The sequence below is a fragment of the Hylobates moloch genome, unplaced genomic scaffold (assembly GCF_009828535.3).
Source record: "Hylobates moloch isolate HMO894 unplaced genomic scaffold, HMol_V3 SCAFFOLD_20, whole genome shotgun sequence".
In the NCBI taxonomy this organism is placed as follows: domain Eukaryota; kingdom Metazoa; phylum Chordata; class Mammalia; order Primates; family Hylobatidae; genus Hylobates; species Hylobates moloch.
The window spans coordinates 30,954,500-30,969,302 of record NW_026652295.1 but is presented as its reverse complement, the minus strand read 5'-3'; the positions used below and the strand labels follow the sequence as shown (position 1 = coordinate 30,969,302).

Here is a 14,803-nt window from a genome sequence, read left to right as displayed (position 1 = left end):
GTCTTATTGCTATGCACATCCATAAATTATAGGGATATAAATAATTTTAATACAAGGAACATTATTCTCAGAAATAGGATGTGAAGGAGTATGATATAGCGGCTGAGCCTGAGGGGTATATAAGTTGGTTCACTCTGTAGTGTACCTTTTACTAGCTTTGTATCTTTGCAAAAGTTGTTTTATCTCCATCTTTTTATCCTCTCCACCTGTAAGCATGAAAAGGGTGTTTATTTTACTGAGCTGATGTGAGAATTAAATAAAAATATGAAGTATAGAAAGCCCTTAATACAATTCTGAGTATAAAGTAAAATGATCATTTTTATGGCAGCATAGTGAGAATCCTGCCTCTGGAAACACTAAGGCACATAAAGAATGAGTGCCTATCAGAACTGTGGTACAGTGTGAATTAATGCAGAGCTTTAATGTATAGTCATACTTTGAAGTCCATTCTGAATCTTAGATATTACATTTATAATAATATAAAGCATAATAATTATCTAAACATAGAATTATAGGGTTAAAATTATATGATTACATCAACTGATGTAATTCAGTTTTTCCTTAGGGTTCTCTTTCCCGAACATTCCGTAATGTATTAGTTAGTAAAGTCTTCTTACATCTTCCATTACGATAAAACAAGAGAAGCATAATAGTAAAGGGCCATAGCCTCAATCAAATGAGGAAATCCTAATGGGAACCAAGAATGAGGGATTGAATAGCTGACGTTGAGTCTTTGATCGATCTCTCAGACCCCTGAATACTTGGATTGCACAGTTGACCTTATCCCATTGTTAAGGCACCTTCAGACCCTCCATTGCACATAGGTGGCCCCTGCAAACCCCTTGCCTGTGTGTATTCTGGAGGTGCCACTAAACTTGAGGGCAGCATCAGGAGACACATTTGAAAAAAACCTTTTACCCAGATTAAATTATTAAAAACTTTCAATTTCCTTTAACTTATTAGAGACATCCCTACCTGTAAAGAGGTGCAGATTACACTCTCTAGTCAACAGCTGTCATTCTGTCATATCATCAGATACCCAGGGCTGCTGCTCCTTGAGGTGTCCAGAGAACCACAGTGTTTTCCAGTATTGAAAGACCTGAAAGATCGCAGTGCCTTCATATCAACTGTGAGACATGAAGTAATTTTCCCAAATCTATGACATTAAGATATGGTGCAGTAAGGACCAGATTAAAGGTCTCCGGATTTACAACCATGTTCCCTCCATCTCCTTTACTCCTAAACACACTGACACACTCACTTCTGCAAACAGTTGTCTTGTCAGGTGGGAAATGAATGCTCTCACATGGCTCAAACTTGTGAACACATCACTGACCAGCACAGAGCTGGCTCACAATAGGGACCCAATTAAAGTGTTTTACATGCAACTGGATGAAGCCTTTCAAGTACTAAATTAAAACAATCCTTTAAAGAAGAAAATTATTTCAGAAGAGGACCTTCATACTGCATCTCTGACCAACGACTGATGATGCTATTGAACTCAGATGCTGATTGGTTCTCCAACACAAGATTACCCAATCCAGGAGCAAGGAAATCAGTAACTTCCTCCCTATAATTTGGAATGTGGGTGGAGGGGGTTCATAGTTCTCCCTGAGTAAGACTTGTCTACTCCTCTGGCCCCTGGTCCTGTCCTCTTCTCCAGCATGGTGTGTCTGAGGCTCCCTGGAGGCTCCTGCATGGCAGCTCTGACAGTGACACTGATCGTGCTGAGCTCCCCGCTGGCTTTGGCTGGGGACATCTGAAGTAAGTGCACACTGTGTGTGCTGAGCTCCTATGGAGTGGGGAAAATAGGGAGTTTTGTTAACATCGCGCCCAGGCCATGTCCCTTAAGAAATTGTGACGTTGTCTTCAGAGATTGCCCATCTTTATCATTGGATCCCAAATTATTTCCACCACAAAAGGAGCTTGGCTACTTGCCCTCTGCATGAGACTTGTGTAAGGGGCCTCCATATAGGTCATTTCTTTTTCAAATCTCCACCAATAAAAGCTTTGCATCACATGTCCTCAAGGTCTTTAGAGGATTTAGAAATAAGGATGCTAAAATAAATTCCCCATACAGCATATGTTGACTTATGTCAGACAAAAGGAAGTTTTTACTGAAAATTTTGTGGGAGTCAAAGGAATTCAAAGGGTCTCTCCTAGACAATCCTTTATTATGTCCGCCACAGGACCTGTGGTGTTGGCCCCTCTTCCTCATACGTGAGGATGGACCCAGTGGTCTCCCCATTATCTCCTTTCTTTTCTTTCTGAACTCCAATGTTTATAAAGCCTGTATCCCTGTAGTGTATGTAGGTTCTCTGACAGAAGTTATACTTAGTGCTCTTTCTTTCTCATGGGGAAAAAAATCCCTGGAACTGAAGCTGAGATCTTTAGTACTTGGAGTCACCTTACAGGTACAGAGCACTTATGAGGTATTCTTTGGTGCATAAAGAACTTAAGGCATCCTCTGAAAAACTGGCCCAGGTTCGTGTTTATTACGAATCTTTTTAACCTTTCTATACTTGTTTCTCCTACGTCTCCTACATTCTCTAATTACACATGACAGAAGAGATTTAACTAATGTAATACAAATTATATGAAATTCTATTTTTGTAAGTCAAAAGCAATCAAATATCAGAAATTTAATAATGTTCAAACTATATGCCCTGTGTGGGGTTACAGAGAGAATGTGGACACTTTTCACATCCCATAGGGCTGAAAGTCAATGGGCAAGTCCTGGGAACTCATTGTCTTACTGGGGTCTTGTCCTAAATTTCATAGGTTCACCCATCATGCCCTCAGCTTTCCTTAATTAGCCATGTCTGCTTACCTCTTCTCCAGTTTCTATTTTTCCCCAGCTATGGTGTCATCACTTCCAAAAATTTCTAAAGCTTGCACAGATCCTTAGCGCTATGAGATCCACTGAAAGAGATAATATTTTTCTTTTTGAGATAAGGCCTGGCTCTGTCACCCAGGCTGTAGCTCAGTGGTGCGATCGAGGCTCACTGCAACCTCTGCCTCCCACGCCCAAGCAATCCTCCCTCCTCAGCCTCCAGATTAGCTGGGAACACAGGCAGGCAACCACGCCCAGCTAATTTTTGTAATTTTGGTAGAGATGAGATTTTGCCATGTTGCCCAGGCTGGTCTTAAACTGCTGGACTCAAGCAATCCTCCTGCCTTAGCCTCCCAACATGCTAGGATTATAGATGTGAGCCACTGTGCCCAGGCAAAAGAGGTGACTCTTAATAAAAAGATTTCCTCTTTCTTAAATCACTGTTTCTTTTTCTGTGAATTCTTCTTCCAACTAGAAGAGGAGAAAGAAGTTTGCCTGTATTTCTCACCAGGAGGAAAAGGGGTCTAGTGTGAGATCAAAATGAAAGAGTGCTGGAGCTTGAGCCCCTTCTTGCTTTCCAGGATCCCCACAGTGATCAGTTCCCATACCCTCGTGTATTTGTGTAAACCACACTTATTTTTCTCAGCAGCTACTGTGTACTGGGCTCCACTCTAGGTTCAAATCATTCTATTTGATTAAGATAGAGAGGGTCCCGACTCTCAAGGAAGTTACACAACAGTGTAGGAGACAGACACTAACCCAATAAGCATTTAACAAAGAAGAAAATGTTAGAGAGTCATAGTGCACTGAAGAAAAGACATCAGGTGTGTGAAAAAGAGAGAAATGGATTCACCTACTTTAGTTTGTATGTTTAGGAAGCTCTACCTGAGAAAGTGACATTCAGCTGAGGCAACAAAATAAGTAGAGAGTCGTGAAGATCTAAGGGACGAAAGTTCCAGGGAGACCGAATCGAGGGAAAGCACTAATGTGGGAAATTATGTGGAGGGAGAGAAAGAAGGCTAGAGGGGCTGACGTATAGAAAGCAAGGAAATGGAGAGGCAGAAGATGAGGTAGGACACAGAAAGGAAGTCAGGAGTCTCATCATTATAGGCTCTGATGTACATGGTAAAAAATTGGAATTTTATTTTATTTTTATTTATTTTTAAATTTTATTTATTTATTTATTTTGAGACGGAGTTTCATTCTTGTTGGCCAGGCTGGAGTGCAATGGCGCAATCTCAGCTAACTGCAATCTCCGTCTCCCGGGTTCAAGTGATTCTCCTGCCTCAGCTTCCCAAGTAACAGGGATTACAGGCACCCACCACTATACCTGGCTAATTTTTTTGTATTTTTAGTATAGATGGGATATCACCATGTTGACCAGGCTGGTCTTGAACTCCTGACCTCAGATAATCTGTCTGCCTTGGCCTCCCAAAGTGCTGGGATTACAGGCGTGAGCCACCACGCCCGCACTGAATTTTATTTAAGTAGATATGAGAAGATACTGTATGGTTACAAGGAGAGTCAATTTATATTCAACTTTTTTTTGTGTGTGTGTGATAGCGTCTCACTCTGTTGCCCAGGCTAGATTGCAGTGGCACAATCTGGGCTCATCGCAACCTCTGCCTCCCAGGTGCAAGAAATTCTCCTGCCTCAGCCTCCCGAGTAGCTGGGACCACAGGTGCATGCCACCACAGTCGGCTACTTTTTGTATTTTTAGTAGGGATGGGGTTTCACTGTGTTAGCCAGGATGGTCTCGATCTCCTGACCTCGTGATCCGCCCGCCTCACCCTCCCAAAGTGCTGGGATTACAGGTGTGAGCCACTGCGCCCAGCTTATATTCAATTATTAAAATTAATTCTAGCTACTCTGTTGGGATTGGATTGTTGGGGTTCACAAGTGGTCAGGAAGACTATTTAGGAGCACAGCAGGGAATTCTCCAGGGAAAACAGGCTTGTGGCTTCATGGAGTGCATTAGTGATAAAGACGAAGTGAAAAAGATAAAGTGGACAGACTAGGCATGTATTTTTGCTTAGCTTGTTAATGAATTACTGTAAAGGGGGTAGAACAATCAAGTTTATTCCTGAGGATTTTGTTTTGACAAATAAGTGGGTGATAGTGTTGTTTACTGAGATAGGAAAAACTATGGGAGGAAATGACTTGAAGTGGATGATTGGAAATAAAAGTTTTGTTTAAATTTGAGATGATTTATTGACATTTAAGTGGAGCAATCAGAATTTCGGTGGCATTTAATAGACTCATGGTGAGGCCAGGGCTTCAGATATTTATGTTGGCGGCACCAATTCCTGTAGTGTGTTAAATTTCAGGGAGTGGAAGAGGATACATAGGGAGATGGATTGTGTGGAGAAAAAAGAAGAGGGCACAGGCCAGCAAAGGGGGCTGAGAAAGAGCCCAGGGATGTTGGAGGAAAACCAAGAGAACATAATGCGTGTGAGTCATGGAAAATAGATTATTTTCAAGGAGAAGGGAGAGGCCAATTGTGGTGAGTGCCACTAAGCGGAGGGGGAAGTGAGAATGTGACAGAGAAGCAAGTGCTGGGTTTGCTGGAGTTGATATTTGCAGTCAATGGAGTATCCAGGGAGGAAACTGGATTGGACCATTTGAAGAGCGAGTAGAAGTGAGGACGAGGTTAAGGTTGACTGTTTTGAGGAGAGCTTCAGGGAAGGACTGTGCTCTGGGTTCAGGAAGCCCCTGGATCTAAAGGAAAAGGCTAAAGAAGCTGAAGAGACGGAGGAGGACCTGTGAACCAGAGATACTCAGCCATTAGCAAGGAAATACTGGAGAGCCCCTGTGTGCCCTGGAGACTACTCATGCAAAACGTCACACAGCCACTATTTAACACAGCCAGTATTTCACACAGCCAATATTTATTAGTGACATGGAATATACCAGTTATTACTCTGGGTCGTGAGAATGGAGTGATAAATAAAATGAATCCGGCCGCCATCAGTATATGCCATGTAACATTTTGCAGTGACTGTGTACCAGGCCTATGAATTTCAGTAGGCAATTTCAATAATGATCCTGCTGTATCTGTGGTATTTGAAAACATATACATCTCTGGAATCTAAAATTGAGAGGTTATAAGTAAAACCCAGTATTACAAATTTAGTGCTGGAAATCAGATTGCAGTTTAAATCTGAGCATGTAGAAAGTCCCTTTCTTCTATGTCAGCAGATGCCTTTTGTGTGAGGTTTAGGTGTACTGCATTGTTAGATATAAACCAGTGTTTCTGCCCTATGTTTTCAGAATGACAATTCTTTATGAAACTCATAGAACAGAAGACAATTGCAAAATCATGATGAAGATACTAATTGCTTTAGAATTAAGGAATACAAAAAATAATGTGAGCTGCAGTTACAGGGATCATAAAAGTTAAAATGGGAATGCATTTGAGTGTTTATTATGTGATCAGTGCTAAGAAGAGTCATCATTTAATTTTACACTTAACAGTAATCCTGTGAGGATTATGCTATTATTAAATGCATTTGATAGATTACAAAAAGGCTTATGGTTGGTAAAAATTGACCCAAGTAGAAGAGGTCACCTTTTTATTCAGATTTTCTGATTGTAGAGTTTGAGAGTTGTTCCATCATTAGTGAGTAGCGACTATATTGTGTCTGAATTATTGACAGAATTTCTGATATTCATATGTACCAGGTTGTTTCTTAGAGTGGGGACAGAGATGCAAGAGCTGCTAGTTCCGATGTATAGGAGAAACTTTCATTCATTTTGCATTTATCATTTTAAGTTCTGTATGTCTATAATGGTCATGTGTTGAAGAACACAATGAAGTATTAAATCACTCCTTCTTCTGATGTTTGACTAGCAAGTTGGGCTAGAGTTACTAAATAAAATACAAGTTCCTAGTGAAATCTGAATTTCAGATACACAACCATAATTTATTGGAAGTCCAGATTTAACTGGGCATCCTCTGGTTTTATTTGCCAAATCTGTCAACCCTAAGTGGGAAACATGGACATGGATTACAGTGCTAACCATGCAAGCCACAGTGACAGCAACTGCACACGTTTACATTTTAACTTTCTCTCTGTAAAGAAAGTGCTTAGATAATTTAGGGATGAAAAGATAGACATTGTTTGATCCAGGATGCACACCACTCTGCCATCATTTCTAAAGGGCAAAGGGACATTTCCGCAGGTCTTGCTCACAGTCTGGGGACCTGCTCATTTTTTGAAACTGTCTGTATGAGAATGTCATTTTCTTGGTTTCTCCCTTTCTGAGGGGACTTGACTACAAAACCAAGAGTTCTGCCTCTGGCCAAGGCTGGAAATTTGATGCCTGCTAGTATTGTTGGGAGTGGAAGCCTGAAAGAAATGAGTTAGTTGGGGCATTAAACAGGAATAAAATAGCCGTGGTTGCGATTCATTACTACAGATAATTAGTGGACCAGTGGCAGAGAAATTAAGAAAAAAGATGATGTGAACAATAAATGATATGATTAGTGACTGCTTGGTAAGGCAAGGAAATCATTAAATCTTGGTTCTCATCAAGTTCATTTTCTGGAAAGATAGCACTGTATTGGGACCAGAATTCTACAAAACATTCTTTTTACATAGGACCAAGATTTTCAACAAATATTTTTCAATGCAATTCTCAGCTGCTCCATAACTAATAGTAGCTTGTTCAACACAGAGTTTTTCAGATGGTTCACACCTGTGGTTCTCACCCAGGGATAGTCCTCCACCCCTCCCTTCCCTCCCATCATCCTTGGGGAACGGTGGCAATGTTTGGAACAATTTTTGGTTGTCACAACAGGGGTTTCTTCTGATATTTAATGAGTAGAATCCAGGGACACTGCTAGAGAACCCACAACGTTCAGAACAGCCTCTGCCATCAACAAAGAATTATCTGGTCCAAAATGTCAATAGTGCTGAGGCTGAGAGCACTGGTTCACACTGTGCTCTTTCTGAAAATTCTAGACTCACGTCTGTTATACACTCACCACATAGTTCAGTTTTTTATGGTTTATTTTTGCTTGTTTCATTATAAAAAATCAGACAGTTGCATAAATTCAACCACTTTCTTGTTGAATCCATTTAGCCAATGCAAGCTCAATATTTTCATATTTATTTTTTGCCTTATGCAATATTTTTCAACATTTTCATGAGTTGTTGGTCATCACTATCTCTATTAACTTTCAACAACTTGCTCTTGTAAGTCACAAATAGTGATGCTGCTGAAATTATTTCTCACTAACATGCCTCAGATTTCTGTAGTGATTCTACATTTGATATTATTCACAATGTAAAATGCTTCCATTTATTCATTTCACTTTTACCCACAGGATTATTTTTAAGTTATTTTTCTCATTCTCACACTTCAAACATAAAGACAAAAACATCAAAAATATGTAAAGTGTTTTACACATGTGTATATTTTCACAATATATGTATGTATGTTTATATGTATTGAAACTACAGAAGCACATGTCACCAATAAGAGCTCTGAGACACCTTTGACCACTTACCCTTATCAGATGAGATTTGCCAAATGAGTTGTGGAAACAAGTTTTTTAAACTGAATTTCTGAGCTTTGTGTATTTAGAAATGCAAAGGAAGGTCTGTAGACATTTACAGGGATCATGGTTTTATTCTCCTTTAAACTCTTCGAAACTTCATCACTGTCTTTAGTTAAATCCAAAATCCTAACGCTACCCACGAGGCTTTCAATACCTGGCTTCTTGTGATTTCTCCAGGCTAATCTTTTATCCTCCTTCCCCTTAGCCTCTCTGCTTTAGTGAACTTTCTCCTAGTTTCTTGAAGAAGTTCATCAATTCAAGCTTTTGTACATGGGATTTCCTAAACCTGAAATGTGCCTCCCGTTTTGTCCATACAGACACAGGCTCCACTCTGCCCCCTGGCTCACACCTGCTTAACCTGTCAAGTCACATCTGAACTGTCATCTTCAGAGGGTCCTTCTCTGGCACCCTAATGTAATTGAGATCATCCTATTATTCTCTGCTCTAGAACTCCACACTTTTCGACATTTCTCATTCCTGTCAAAGCTCTTGTGTGTTTGGTTTTGGGCCATCACTTTCACTGCTCTTTAAGCTCCCCTAGCGGAGTGGAGAGGTCTGTTTTCCCGTGTTTGGATTCCTAGACGCAGCGCAGGCCAGGCACAAGGTCATCACTAAGGAAGTGTTCACAGGATGAACGCGGTGGGTGCTGTTTAAGGAACCTGTAAAGCCTGTGGGATGAGAGAAGGAGCAGAGAGTGTCTTCGGGGTGGAGGCTCCCAGAAGGAGGCAGCGAGGGCTGCGATGCTGGGCGGATCCTCCTCCAACTCCTGCTTGGAGTTCTCCAGAACAGGCTGGAGGCAGGGAGGGGGTCCCAAAAGCCTGGGGATCAGAAAGGGTTTTCCCCAATGGTCCCCCAGGCCCCCGTTCGCCTCAGGAAGTCGGAGGAAGAGCCCCTGGGCTGCTGGTGGTGGGCGTTGCGGGTGGAGCCGGTTAAGGTTCCCAGTGCCCGCGCCCCGCCCAGGGAGCCCCGGATGGCGGCGTCGCTGTCAGCGTCTTCTCAGGAGGCCGCCCGTGTGACCGGATCATTCGTGTCCCCACAGCACGTTTCTTGGAGCAGGCTAAGTCTGAGTGTCATTTCTTCAATGGGACGGAGCGGGTGCGGTTCCTGGAGAGATACTTCTATAACCAGGAGGAGTACGTGCGCTTCGACAGCGACGTGGGGGAGTACCGGGCGGTGACGGAGCTGGGGCGGCCTGATGCCGAGAACTGGAACAGCCAGAAGGACCTCCTGGAGCAAAAGCGGGGCCGGGTGGACAATTACTGCAGACACAACTACGGGGTTGTGGAGAGCTTCACAGTGCAGCGGCGAGGTGAGCATGGTGGCGGGGGGGCCTGGGTCCCTGTGAGCTGGGAATCTGAGTGTGTGTGTGTGTGTGTGTGTGTGTGTGTGTGTGTGTGTGTGTGTGTGACACAGAGAGAGAGCCATCTGTGAGCATTTAGAATCCTCTCAATCCTGAGCAAGGAGTTCTGAGGGCACAGGTGTGTGTGTAGAGTGTGGATTTGTCTGTGTCTGTGTGACTGTTGTGGGAGGGGAGGCAGGAGGCGGCTGCTTCTTATCCTTGGAGGCCTCTGTGGGGAGGTGACATGGGAGGTGGGTGCAGTGGGCTGGAGAGAGAGAAGACCTTGATTATCTCGGGTCCTTAGAGATGCAGGGAAGGGAAACGTAAGGGGTGTGTGGTTGGGGTGAAGGTTTAGGGGAGGAGAGCTGAGGGGTATGGAAGGTTTGGGATAATGTGAGGAGGCCAGTTCCAGACTGTCCCTGGCACACACCCTTCATGTAATCTCTGAAATAAAAGTGTGTGCTGTTTGTCTGTAAAAGCAATAGATTAATTTCTAGAGGAACTGAGTAGACCTCTTAGGCACCTCTGAAGCTTATTTAGGTCTAAATTTCTTACTAGTTTTTTGGTTTTTTAGTGTGTATATTTTTACATAGTAGAAATGACTGTGAAACTAACTTTTTGAATTAAAGTTTTCACACAGTTACTATTTTATTATAATGCAAATAGTTTTCTAGTAGTTACATATTATTCTTTTATATATAATAGTTGTGACACAACTCACCTCACTTTCTCCTTTGTTGACCTTTATTATAACATTCTCCAAAAATTGAAAATGTATGTTTCTGGTTAATTTTTAATTTATATTTTTTCATTTGTAATTCTTTTGAATTATTTTGACCTATTTATTGGCCAATTATAATTACTGCTCTAAGAATTCCCTATTGTATTTTGTAGGTAATGGACAATGATCTACTGTCTAATATCTCGAGGGCTTAGTATTTTTCTCAGTGACTTTGTGGGTTCTTTGTACTGTAAGATTATTAACACTTTATTGATATTTGATTCAGCATTTGCTCCAGTTTGTGGTTTGTATGTTGATTTTGAAAATTCTTTTCCATGTTAAGAATTTGAACATTTTTATTTAATAAAATGTATTGCAAAAATTTTATTAATGATTTACAATCCATCTTAAATCCACCATTTTGTGGTATTTTTGTCTCTAGGTTTCTCCTTACTTCTAAAAAATTGTATTTATTGAGAGTATGCTAGTGTCAGGGATTTTCCTGGGCATAAGCACCCCAAGTAACGAGTTCCAGATCCTGCCTTAATCCAAATGTGATTCTGGAAAGAAAAATCATTTTACAATAGGCCTGATAATAATTATGCTTGTGTTGCACAGGGGATACACTGAGCAGCTAAATGTAAATATAAGAACTTTAAAAACTAAAATGATGCTCCTAAATCCTTCTCTCTGCTTTAGGACTCATGCTTTACTAGGAACGTAAAAATTTGGAGAAGCATTTCTGTCTGTCCCACCTTCCCAGGGGTAGAACCATTTCTGTGGTGTCCTAAGGTGTGAGTGCATGGCGGTAGTATTCCTAAAAATTCATACTCGGTTTCCTCATGTACCCAACTCTGTCCCTTTGTCTATGCACATTGCTTTAAATCATATTTTTCTGTCGAGGTGTACAAGGAGGATAAATAGGTGCCAAGTGGAGCACCCAAGTGTGATGAGCCCCCTCACAGTGGAATGGAGTGAGAAGCTTTCTGACCTCATAAATTGAAGGCTATCTTCAGTCATTGTTTTATGTATTTTATGTAAATTAATCCTCATACAACCCCAAGAGGTAAATTAATATAATAATCCTTCATTGTAGGTGACAAAGTTGAGACACAGAAGAATCAACTCTTCCAGGATCAACCAGTAAAAGGCAGACCTTGGATTTGAACCAGGCAACCTGGCTCAGATATCAGTTTTAATTACTACACTCTGTACTTTCAAAGATTTGTAAACACTTTCACAATGCATGCCAGTTTCAAGCTATGAAGAAGCAAACACAATTTTTCACATCTCTCAAATTTAATGGGTCCTCACTATCAAGATTAAATTCCAGGCTGACGACACTGTAAGGCCACATGGCCAGCTGTGCTGGAGGCCTCGTCAAGGTCAGAGCCTGGGTTTGCAGAGAAGCAGACAAACAGCCAAACCAGGAGAATTACTCTGTCTTCCTGACTCATTCCCTCTACCATTTTTTCTCCTAGTCTCTCCTAAGGTGACTGTGTATCCTTCAAAGACCCAGCCCCTGCAGCACCACAGCCTCCTGGTCTGCTCTGTGAGTGGTTTCTATCCAGGCAGCATTGAAGTCAGGTGGTTCCGGAACGGCCAGGAAGAGAAGGCTGGGGTGGTGTCCACAGGCCTGATCCAGAATGGAGACTGGACCTTCCAGACCCTGGTGATGCTGGAAACAGTTCCTCGGAGTGGAGAGGTTTACACCTGCCAAGTGGAGCATCCAAGCGTAACGAGCCCTCTCACAGTGGAATGGAGTGAGCAGCTTTCTGACTTCATACATTTCTCACCCACCAAGAAGGGGACTGTGCTAATCCCTGAGTGTCAGGTTTCTCCTCTCCCACATCCTATTTTCATTTGCTCCATGTTCTCATCTCCATCAGTACAGGTCACTGGGGATAGCCCTGTAACAGTTTCTAGAAACACCCGTACCCCCTGTGGAATCAGTCATGCTTTTTTTTTTTAATCTCCCCATGATGTCACAGGTCAGGGTCACCCACTCTCCCCAGGCTCCAGGCCCTGCCTCTGGGTCTGAGACTGAGTTTCTGGTGCTGCTGCTCTGAGTTACTTGTTTTGATCTGGGAAGAGGAGAAGCGTAGGGGCCTACCTGACATGAGGGGAGTCCAATCTCAGCTCTGCCTTTTATTAGCTCTGCCAGTCTAGACAAACTACTTAGCCTCATTGAATCTCAGGCTTTCTGTGGATCAGATATTGAACTCGTGCCTTACATCAATGCTGTAATATTTGAATGAGTTCGATGTCTGCACCTTGTAGCTGTTCAGTGTGATTTGAAATCCTTTTTTTCTCCAGAAATGGCTAGTTATTTTAGCTCTTGTGGGGCAGCCTTCTTCCCCATTTTCAAAGCTCTGAATCTTAGAGTCTCAATTAAAGAGGTTCCATTTGGAATGAACATCACTAAACCTGGCTTCCTCTCTCAGGAGCACGGTCTGAATCTGCACAGAGCAAGATGCTGAATGGAGTCGGGGGCTTTGTGCTGGGCCTGCTCTTCCTTGGGGCCGGGCTGTTCATCTACTTCAGGAATCAGAAAGGTGAGGAGCCTTTGGTAGCTGGCTGTCTCCATAGGCTTTCCTGCAGGAAGAACTATGGCTTTGCTGAGGTTAGTTCTCAGTACATGAGTGGCCCTGAATAAAGCCCTTCTTTCCCCAAACGGCTCTACTGTCCTGCTAATCCAGAAATAGTGCATGGCTACTATGTCAAAGCATAATAGTTTGTGGCCTGCAGAGACGAGAGGAAGGTTAACAAGTAGGGGTCCTTTGGTTTGAGACCCTGGAGCAAATTAAGGAAGAGCCACTAAGGTTAATGGAATTACACTGGATCCTATGACAGACACTTCATGCTTCATGGGTCACATGTCTGTTTCTGCTCTTCTCTGCCCTGGTTGGTGTGGGTTGTGGTGTTAGAGAAATCTCAGGTGGGAGATCTGGGACTGGGACATTGTGTTGGAGGACAGATTTGCTTCAATATCTTTTAAGTGTGTATCGTTTCCTCTTTTTCCCAGGACACTCTGGACTTCAGCCAACAGGTAATACCTTTTAATCCTCTTTTAGACACAGATTTCGGTTTCTGTAGTGAGAGGTGAAGCCAGCTGGACTTCTGGGTTGGGTGGGGACTTGGAGAACTTTTCTGTCTTACAAGAGGTTTCTAAATGCACCAATGAGTGCTCTGTAAAAACACACCAATTGACATTCTGTGGCTAGCTAGATGTTTGTAAAATGGACCAATCAGCACTCTGTAAAATGGACCAATCAGCACTCTTTAAAATGGACCATTCAGCAGGACATGGGCGGGGACAAATAAGGGAATAAAAGCTGGCCACTCTAGCCAGCAGCGGCAACCTGCTCAGGTCCCTTTCCATGCTGTGGAAGCTTTGTTCTTTCGCTCTTCACAGTAAATCTTGTGCTCACTCTTTGGGTCTGTGCCAACTTTAAGAGCTATAACACTCACTCCAAGGGTCTGTGGCTTCATTCTTGAAGTCAGCCAGACCCTGAACCCACCAGAAGGAACAAACTCAGGACACACTAGAATGATGGTAGAGGTGATAAGGCATGAGACAGAAATAATAGGAAAGACTTTGGATCCAAATTTCTGATCAGGCAATTTACACCAAAATTCCTCCTCTCCACTTAGAAAAGGCCTGTGCTCTGGGGGACTATTGGCTCTGGGAGACTCGGGAACTTGTTTTTCTTCTTCCTGCAGTGCTCTCATCTCATCTGAGCCCTTGAAAGAGGGGAAAAGAAACTGTTAGTAGAGCCAGGTTGAAAACAACACTCTCCTCTGTCTTTTGCAGGATTCCTGAGCTGAAGTGCAGATGAGCACATTCAAGGAAGAACCTCTTGCTCCAGCTTTGCAGGATGAAAAGCTTTCCCGACTGGCTGTTACTCTTCCACCAGAGAGGGCTTTCTCAGGACCTGGTTGCTACTGGTTCAGCAACTGTAGAAAATATCCTCCCTTGTGGCTTCCTCAGCTCCTGCCCTTGGCCTGAAGTCCCAGCATTGATGGCAGCGCCTCATCCTCAACTTTTGTGCTCCTCTTTGCCTAAATCCTGTGGCCTCCTGTGCATCTGTACTCACCCTGTACCACAAACACATTACATTATTAAATGTTTCTCAAAGATGGAGTTAAATATCATCGGGTCCATTTGGCTCCAAAGACAAAAAATGAAAAGAAAAAGGGAAGGTTATTTCCCAATAGAATAATGATTTTCATGTATATGTCATGAGTATGTGAGGTAATGTATATGTTAAATAGCGTGATTTAGACATTCCACACTATAGGCATATATCAAAACTTCATGCTGTACAACATAAATGTACTATACAA

General features: G+C 42.5%; 1 protein-coding gene across 1 annotated transcript in view; it reads left to right on the top strand.

Annotated features, from left to right (window-relative positions):
- Positions 1-14,561, top strand: part of LOC116460316 (HLA class II histocompatibility antigen, DRB1 beta chain) — a 121,752-nt gene extending 107,191 nt beyond the window's left edge. The window contains exons 2-6 of the mRNA XM_032141379.2: positions 9,436-9,705; positions 11,938-12,219; positions 12,901-13,011; positions 13,482-13,505; positions 14,271-14,561. Of these exons, the coding sequence (XP_031997270.1) occupies positions 9,436-9,705; positions 11,938-12,219; positions 12,901-13,011; positions 13,482-13,505; positions 14,271-14,284 (701 nt within the window). The 3' untranslated portion in view covers positions 14,285-14,561. The remainder of the gene's footprint in view (positions 1-9,435; positions 9,706-11,937; positions 12,220-12,900; positions 13,012-13,481; positions 13,506-14,270) is intronic.
- Positions 14,562-14,803: the final 242 nt, after the last annotated feature.